The sequence below is a fragment of the Lagopus leucura genome, unplaced genomic scaffold (assembly GCF_019238085.1).
Source record: "Lagopus leucura isolate 7727_CA_CO unplaced genomic scaffold, USGS_WTPT01 26-23_obj-0_obj, whole genome shotgun sequence".
NCBI classification, from domain to species: domain Eukaryota; kingdom Metazoa; phylum Chordata; class Aves; order Galliformes; family Phasianidae; genus Lagopus; species Lagopus leucura.
In genome coordinates this window covers 23,030-32,913 of record NW_024967272.1, presented here as the reverse complement: position 1 = coordinate 32,913, position 9,884 = coordinate 23,030, and the positions used below count along the sequence as shown (strand labels likewise).

Sequence of the window (9,884 nt, the reverse complement as noted above, 5' to 3'; positions counted from 1 at the left end):
ACATGACATCTACTAGATCATCAAAATGTTAAATGCTTTGTTACTGGACGGAGAATGTCTCCTACTTTCATAAACAGGTATTTATTTTTTCAAGATATTTTGTCTTCTCACTACTAGCAGTGTATTTTCTTTGCTAATCTTCATGGTGGTAATAAGGATGAAGTTGTGCTTTCAGTTGTTTACTTGGCGTAAATAAAAGCTTAAGAAGAGGTTTATGCACTACTGACTGAGAGGGCAGGGGTTAGATGTACAAGTGAGTGAACAAAAACATTTCCATGAATTTCTTGAAATTTCTGATGACAAGTTATGCATGTAAGCAGAGCCACAGGAGAGTTGAAGAGCCTCATCATGTCATAAGATGTTAAATAAGGTGCAGAGACAGACAGATAGACTTCAATCCTACAAGCTGCCCTGTGGGAGCAGATCTTTTAAAGTCAAGACATCGAAGTCTGCCCATGTAAATCAGGACCTTAAGCTATGCTAATCCCTTGCATTCATGGTGCTTGACACCTGTTTTATGCTTTAAAAACCATTGCTCCTTTGTTTTTGCATTTTTCTACTTTTTTGACTTCTCATCATCAAAGTTTTAAATGCAGAAGATGGTTTTGTACACATTAGCAACAAATATTTGATATCAATGCAATTTTGCCCATTTGTAAAGCCAAACAAATACTGTGTACAAAATATAAGCTTTGCAGTGCATGAGGTGAAAATCCAGCTATAGCAACATAAGAAACCAAATGTTTTTTTCAATTCTGCTCCTGAAAAAGCACCAAAGAAACAACTCACTACTAGAAAGCAACATGACAAAACCCAGAATTACACTGAATTGAATTGCTTTCTATAACATACTTCCCTCTGAAATCTGTAGATTTCAGAGTAATTCCAAGATGTAAGAATAAACAAACAAACAAACAAACAATAACACATCGCCTGGCAATGTATAAATTATTACTATTTTGCATACAGCAGATGGTAACTATCTGGGGGAATGGAAGATTGTGTATACAGCTTCATCACAGTGGTACTCATCTAGCAGCTGTTGCTTCTTCACACTTTCCACCTAATTTCAATTGTCTTATCCAACGATTGGATGATATTTGAGAAATAATGATTCAAATTAACAGTCTTAATAAAAACAAATACAGAAACTGGAAGAAAACATATATCAAGGTAACTAGTAGTTTTTTTCTTAAGATTTCCTGATAATGCCATTTCAGATGCACACTCAATGTACGTACTTATACTATGCACAAACATACAAGCATAAATGTTTATATGCACAATAGCAAACATTTTCCGTGTTGGCATCATTTTGATCATGATTAACACAGAACTAATCTGAATTATTTCTGTTGTCCATCTAGCAAGCATTTTCATATCCATAAACATTTTTCCCACATTATCTGGTTGAAAAAAAATAGATTTTTTATTGTGATTGTGATGCAGTCTTTTTCTTTAGCTTTTCAGTTCTAGTAAGTGAACTTACTAAAAGTAATTAATTATAAAAATTTTCAGAATTTAAATTATAGAATATACATTATGTTACGATTTTCCATATCACAAGAGGCTATAAAATATATTAGTAAATCCAAGCAAACAAAACACCTTGGGACATCTGTTTCATCACTAGCTAATTAATTCTTGCTTCTGAAGGGTTCAGATTCTGAATCATACCCTACAATTTTTGGCAGCAGTGAAAGATGAAAAAAGTACCATTTCTTGTGAGATGACAGCAGTCTTTAGAATGAAATAGCATAAACACCTACCTCCCTGAGGACAGGATCAGTGATACTGTCCAGGTTCACAGAGCCTTCATATGTTAGGTAGTGGAAAACATTGAGTGCGCGCACTGCTTCTGGTCCCCGTTGCTTATAGCCAAATATAAGGTCAATCCACTGATGAAGTTGACATGACACAAATTCGCTTTCCAGGGCCTGCAAGTGAAGTTCAGAGTAAGGAACTAAATTCCATCTTGCGCTTTTGTGCTTAAATTACGTCTTACCATCTCCTATTAACTGAGGAATCATTACATTTTCTGTTCAGGCTTATCCAATTCATTTGAAATCTTTCAAATATTAAAAAAACAGAATTATATTGGAAAAACAAAAAAAAAAAAAAAACCAAAAAAAAAAAAAAAAACAGAAAAACCCAAAAAGGCATTTTTCTTTCATTCAACTTTATATCATGGTATCTTTCTTTTCAGCCACTGACTTTCTCCTAGTTGCAAGGGTTTAATAATTAATTTGGGCTTGTCAAATAAGTTAGATAATTCATCAAGATATACTGATAAAAGTGAGAAAACAATTTCATAAACCCGATATTCCTCCACATTTTTCTGACTAGTTATAATTAGCCTTAAATCTTAGAGGGAAACTTGAGGATTACAAAGCGCATTGACAAAATCAGGTTCTCAACTCTCTGTGTGAATTTTCACTTATTTCTCACAGGAAAAGATTTTTTTTCACATTCATTTCTGACACGAGATTGGTCCACCAGGGAAAATACAGGACATTATTTGTTTAGAAATGTCTTCAAGGATTGTTACCCTGTTGCTTAGCATATGGAAAAGGACTAATGCTAGAAAGAGAGAATGATGGCAATATTATTATTATACAAACACTATGCCTGCATCAAACTATTTGCATCCTTAGTAGATATCATTGCCTGAAATGAACTTTCAAAGCCTGAAGGCATTACATAGCTCCTCCTTATCCCTTCATAAAGCTGACTCAGAAGGTACGTTAGATGCTCTAATTCTTTGATTCCCAACGCTACCTTTAAAGAAGGCCTCAGATCAACAGGAACTGGTACTAAAATGAAGATTCTTGTTCCATTAACAATGTTTCTATATGCACCCTTGCCCAAAATACATCAAAATTGTGCTTTAGTACAGTTTTGTATACCTAGCTCCCTCTGATCAGAGGAGATTTGGCTCACTTCTTAGATCTGAGCGCTAACTTCCAATTAGTTAATTTGAAGAAAACTGATAATGAAATCACAGAATGCTTGAGGTTTTCAGGGCCCTCTGGATGTCAACTTGTTCAGTCCCCGCCTCAGCAGGGACACTCAGAGCAGGGTGCCAAGGGCCATGTTGAGGGGGTTTTGGAAGATCCCCAAGGAGGAGCCTCTGGGTAGCCTGTGCCAGTGCTCCATCACTGCACAGCACAGAAGTGCTCCTGGTTTTCAGAAGAAACCTCCTGTGCTTCAGTTTGTGCCCATGGCTTCTGGCCCTAGCCCTAGGCACCATTAGACATGAGCCTGGCTCTGTCTGAAGAAAAGAATACCAGTCTTAATACAATTTATTATGTAAACAGCTATGTCAAGCTTACTGTCTTTCATCTGCACACAGGCAGAGCTGACAGCAATCTGTTATGTAATGTTATCTAGCACTTTTAATTTTTAAAGATTATGTTTTGTTGGGGTTGGTTGTTTACTTGTGTTGTTTTTTTCTCTTGAGTAATCCTAATTCCTTCATTCAGGCAATCATTCCCCAGTGCTTCACATGGAAGAGGAACTCTATGCCATGATGGAAAACCAGACCGTTCTCTGACAAAATCAGTGAAGACTATTTCTGAGGAAAACAGATGTGAAGGCTCAGACTTCATAGCTGACATGGAGCTCAGTTTTCAAGGGCTGAAGTTTGGGATTCTACAAGAACCTACAAACAAATGTTGCAGAGAACTGTATAAAAATGTGTTACTCCCTTCCCAAAATCGAAGGCCATCACATGCAAATTTTGCCTAATCTTATTAAAATACATTAATAATAAACTACTCAATTTCAAAGTGTGTCTCTAAATAAATAAGTAATGTCAGATCCATAATTATATTATCTTGCATGTGTGCAGCATATAGTCAGTAACTGCATGATCTTGTGTACTCTTTTTTCATAGATCTTTTACCTTATTCAGCTTGAAGGATGTTAGCATACAAGGACAAAATTAAGTATGCTACCATAATCATGAATAAAGCATTTCCTAACCTTTAAATGGTCAATTTTTAATGTTCCTTTGTATGCAAGAAAATTTAGAGCAGGATTTTAAGCCTGCTGTCTTTCTAGTATCCATCTCCAACCAACTTACAATGAGCAATCCAATAGTTCTCTTTCTCCTCTGCATTTTGTAAGGTTGGCTTGTGGCCATTTATTAAAAAGGAGATTATGAAATGACATGTTAGGTGTTTGCAGTGGACAAAAATAGCATTTTTATTTCTCAAGTATGCAGATAACATTTCAGATAAATGATGGAATTTTGAGTTAGAAGCACACTATTTAAAAGTTGGACAGTAAATCTGAAATAAATAAATAAATAAATAAATAAATAAAAAAGCTTGGGTCAAATCAGCATATTTCAGCCATTATCTTCTAAAACATCCTCTCCCCTATGGTAGCAGAATTGAACACTTATGTTAGGTTTCCCTGAGGCAGTTTCAACTTGCATGACCAGCCGCTGCTCAACAGCTTGTCATTCCAGAGAAGGTCTCAGTGACCCTGGCAGGTATGAAGAACTTCTATTTCACAAGGATCTGCTCTTTAATAACTTTCTACACAAATGAACTGGTTTTCCACAGCAGCATGTCTTATCCCCTGTCTGCAACACTTTAAGCAGATTTATTGTACTATCTTAAGAGGTCTAAAGCTTCTTTAAAGGTCTGTATGCTTAAATGGGAAATACATAAGAGACAAATTTAGTTATGTGGAGCTATACTTTTCTCAATTGCATGCAAAAGTGGAAGCCCAGTGTGTTACTGTCAGGGAGACTATGAGGATGCTGGTGTGGCAAGGACAATACCTGCCAGGCGCTGTGTGGTGGACAACTGCTGTGGCAGGGATTTTGGCAGAGGCACCTGCAGAATCTTCTCCCTAATTTGCACTAATGTACAAGCTGCTCCCCTTCCATGAAAGTCCCTCCTGAAAATTTATGAGTGCATCACTGTCAGCTGTACATGGTTTGGTTTTTCATGAATATGCAATGCTTAGTAGGGGGTAGGGTGAGAGAATTTTCTGTGTAAATACAATTTGTAGGTACAGGAGTAACAACATGCAGAAAAAGACAAACATTTCTTTAAGGTAAGTAGATGATGGCCATAAAGAAGACAGTGTTCAAAAAGATTGTGGCTTTAAAACATACTGGAGGTATTAATAATAATTATCACCTATATAATTATATGTCCTCTTGGACACCAAGTTGAACATGAGCCAGTAATGTGCCCTTGTTGCTAAGTAGGCTAATGGTATTCCTGGGCAAAGTATCACCAGCAGGTGGAGGGAGATGATCCTTCCTCTACTGAGTGTGGTGAGGCCACACTTGGAATACTGGGTCCAGTTCTGGGCCTCCCAAGTACCAAGAGTGACATGGATATACTGGAGAGAGTCCAATAAAGTGCCACGAATCCGTTGAAGGGACTGGAGACTCTCCCATATGAGAAGAGGCTGGGAGAGATGGGACTCTTCTGCTTGGAGAAGTGAAGGCTCAGAAGGATCTCAGTGTCCATAAATACCTAAAAAAAAGAGGGGTGGGGAGAAGGCAAGTGGATGGCATCAGGCTCTGTCCAGTGGTGCCCAGGGCTAGGACCAGAGACCATAGGCACAAACTGCAGCACAGGAATTTCCCTTTGAACACTGGGAAAGCTTCTCTCAGGCACTGAAGCGGTGGCACAGGCTCCCCAGAGGCTGAGGAGTATCCTTCTTGGGGATCTTCCAAAGTTACCTGGACGTGGCCCTGGGCACCTTGCTCTGGGTGACCCTGCTGGAACGGGAGCTGAACAAGATGGCATCCAGAGGTCCTTGCAAATTCACCCATCTTGGAATGTTTTCTGGTAGTTTTGTATGAAGCTAGGAGTTGGGGTCAGTGATCCTTGTGAGTGTCTTCCAAATCAGGATATTCTGTCATATTATTCTATTCTGTTATTCTGTCATTATTATTCTACATCTTATGTAGAAGTAAAATTTTAATAAGTATATAGTATATGTATTAATAATGATACAGCATTATTTATGCCTTTCTAAGAGATACAAACGATTAAACAGAAATGAGGTAATATCTAGCTTGTTTTCTATTACAATTAATAATAAAGAACTCTCTAGTGAGAGAAAGATAAATATTTTGAAGTAAAGGAATTGTGTTTTTTCTGTGTTTGCCTGCAAGCATATGCACACATGTTCCACAGGCTGAAAATCAGACCTGTAACTGTTGTAAAATACAAATTGAAATTAGTAAGTTGATCCTTATGCGTAAACTGAGATTAATATTAGCCAAGTTACTGCTTAGTGGAATCGAGTTCTATATCTATTTCCAATTTAAATTCTGGGCAAATGTAAGAATTTCATATATCACTCCTCAGTAAAATTTTTAACTAGAACACCTGAACCATAGAATCATAGAATGGCCTGGGTTGAAAAGATTATCTAGTTTCAACCCCCTGCTATGTGCAGGGTCACCAACCAGCAGACCAGGCTGCCCAGAGCCACATCCAGCCTGGCCTTGAATGCCTCCAGGGATGGGGCATCCACAACCTCCTCGGGCAACCTGTTCCAGTGTGTCACCACCCTCTGAGTGAAACACCTATGAACACCTATGCTTTCCACAAGATGTCTGATTTAAGGAAGCTAGGTAATTGCACTTACAGCGAAAATTTCTTTCTCCTAAATTCTGAGGTTTCTGAAGGATGAAGGTAGAACGCTTTCATCCTAATTTGGAGTAAAAATTATGTTTCGCAGAGATTCCAGTTGAAGACACTGGTTTTTATTTTAATGCAAAACGTATGTTGCGTAAAGTATCAGGACTTCTAACACCTTTCTAACACACAGGCATTTTGCCTTAATCAGTGTTTGGTGTTTTTTTGTGTGTGTCTGGAGAATAGAAAAGCTCTGAATATGCAGATTATCTCAGCTTAATATTTCACTTACTCTTTCAGCATTTCTTGTACCATTCAAGGGGGTAAAGTCTTTGACTCTTGCTGCACAATAAAAAAGAAATACTGATACCTGGAATTTGTTCTGTTTGTTTAAGCAAATTAATCTTTTAATAAAAGAGAAACAAATGTATTGTGCATATTTGGGTTATTCTAGGGATGTCTGTGCAGGAACTGATCCTTTATGTGAGCAGCTTCAATACATAAATAGATTCTTCAGTGATATAGAAAGCTTAAAAAAAAAAAAAGAAAAAAGAAAAAAAGAAAAAAAGAAAAACCCACTGTCATTTCCCAGTAAGACTGAAACACCTGTGAGCTGAATGAATTTAATTGCATGAAGAACAAACCTTGGCAAGGCACAAAAAAATCAAACATGCTACGACTGATGAAATAATACAAAATCTTAATACAAAATCTTACATACTGCCTATCTGCTAAGAATGGAATGCCAACTGCTGCTGAACGGTGAGCAAAAACAATAAATCTCCCTGATCCTTGCAGCACAGAGATTTCAAAATAGATGTATCTAATGACCATTGAAAAAGCTTTTTAATTATGAAATACTATGCATGCTTCTGAATAGCCAGAGATCTGTACAAAAATGCAATTGGCAGCAGAAGAGTTTAAATAAATCATTTCAAAGACAGAAGGAGAATTCAATCTTAGTAACAGCTATGTAATAGGAACAAAATATGTATAAGAAAAACAGGACACCATTCAGGCTTTCAAAAAATATAATTTGCAGTGAACGCATTTTACTCAACACTGTAATTTGCAATTTAATATGTGTCTAAGCCATAATGAAAATATCATTATAATTAACTTTGAATTACACAATATTGCATCTTTTGTTTCCAAATTAAAGACTGGTTATTTAAAAAGCTCTGCTTCAGTGTTTAGCAGTGGTGTTTCCTGCCTTGATTTAACATGCTTGACTTACTGCCTGAATATGCTCTATTTCTGGCTCTCAGGACTGCTCAAAGTCTGTAGGGATTGAGAGACTGAGCAGGACTACAGATGCACATCTGTGGAAGGTTTTATGCGTGGGTTTTTTTTCCTGGTAAACTGGGAGATTATGATTGATGAGCCTAGCATTAGGGTAATGTTATCAGGGACACTTTCTGCCTCCGTCCTTTGTGCCATCACCGAGGTCAGACCATAATCATGTTAGCATTGAACATAGTGCTTTATTAATGTTTCATGAGTAAGTCCATAGTAATCAGTCTAGCTTTGTATGGATAAATAAAACTGCTGCAACGATCCCTGATGTATACACTGAGACTTTAGAATCTGCTGTAATAGATCTTAAAATAACAGCACTGAGTGCCTTTTCCACTGTTTATAGTATGTCTAATTTTCCAAAGTTTAAAGCAATCTTTTTTGATGGGAAATCATTTTTACTTCCATTTCTGTATTTGCTTAGAAATGTGTAACACCTGATTGAACTATCAAATGAAACAACCTAAACTTGTTGGCCCTTTATTAATTAGAACAGAATTTTAGTAAGTTTTGTTAACCAACTGGTTAAACTACATCTTTTTATATCACTGTGTCTCTGTGGAGTTTGCTAAGCTCTTCTCTGCTTGCCCTTGTGAGCTGTTATTAAAAGAAAATATTTACCTTTGTAAATGGACAAGTAAGCTTCATATTCGTATTTACCTCCACACAAAACTACACATAATATATGTGTATATGCTGGTAGCGAGCAAAAAAAAATATGCATGATCAAATAAAAATATTGTCAGGTAGGAAAAAATAAGTTTCCACTCTATGTGACACATTGTACCACATCAGATCCTATTCACTGAAATGAAATGACTACCACTGACTTCATTAGACAAAGGATCAGGATAACGCTTACTTGAAGTGTTCTTCAATTTTCTGTGGCCATCCTGTAAACCTGCTCTCGGCTTGCTTTGCAAACCTCATGCAGAAATCCCAGACTTGCACAAGCTTGCTGTGTTTTACACGTCAGCACCAAAGCGGGGCTACTTTTTTTCTGGAGAAGGATTCTTGTGTAACAGCCAGAGCTTGGCCTGGGAATGACCTAACTGAATAATACATCTGCTGACCAGCTCAGAACACGGCTCTGACATTAGGTAGAGAATGTCAGACTTTCCAATTCTATTTGTTCCCTGCATTGACCTATCTGTTTCCAGTGACCAAAATGAAAGTGTAGTGGCTATCTGAGCTAATAAACCCTATGTGAAGGTTTTCCTGAAAATATATTACCTGTTTTATCTTTAAAAAAAAATTTTGTGACTTCTTTCTATACTTACTTTATGCATTTTTCAGTTACTTGCTGCTCCATGATGTTTCACAAAAAATTATGCACCTAAAACACTATTTTAACATCCCAAAGTTCTTCATGTTGTTTCTAGCCTCTGAACTGCTTCCAAATGCAAATGCTTTGTCTTCTAGTCACCCAGAAGTGAATCTAATATTCCAGGTGCAGTCTCAAAAGAACCATAGGCAGGCACAACAGAATGCATCTGCTGTGATGCAACAACTCTCCATAGATGGCATCCAAATACACTGGTGCTATACAGAACCACTCTATATATGATATAGAACTATATCTGATCTAATTGCTGCTCATTATCACTCCTCCCTCACTGCTGCTCTCCTTCAGTACTATTTTTGTTTACAGACTTCTGCTTCTCATTGAATGTCTTTAATTCTTTCCTTCAAAGGTTATTTTCAGTGTGCTTTCTGCATCTAATTCAAGTAAATCTATGCATCTTTCTCTTGTTTTCTAATCCATTCCTTAGAAATTTCATCAGACTGCTCACTTCAAGACAGTATGTATCTGTGTAGAACTTAACTTCGATCTGGTGATCCTGCTCCTGCTAAAAGTAAATGTTAGGAAGAAGGAAGGCAATGCAGAAAATGCCTCCAGGTAGAACTGTATAACAGCAGGACAATGCTCACATGTGGGGACAAGAGTGGAAGGAAGAATAGGAAGAGTGG

At 37.2% G+C, this 9,884-nt stretch overlaps 1 protein-coding gene across 1 annotated transcript in view; it reads right to left on the bottom strand.

Annotated features, from left to right (window-relative positions):
* Positions 1-1,769: 1,769 nt before the first annotated feature.
* LOC122193030 (neurobeachin-like) overlaps positions 1,770-9,884 on the bottom strand; it is a gene marked incomplete at its 3' end in the record, with an annotated part of 28,169 nt that continues 20,054 nt past the window's right edge. Inside the window, exon 4 of the mRNA XM_042893722.1 lies at positions 1,770-1,937. Within this exon, the coding sequence (XP_042749656.1) occupies positions 1,770-1,937 (168 nt within the window). The remainder of the gene's footprint in view (positions 1,938-9,884) is intronic.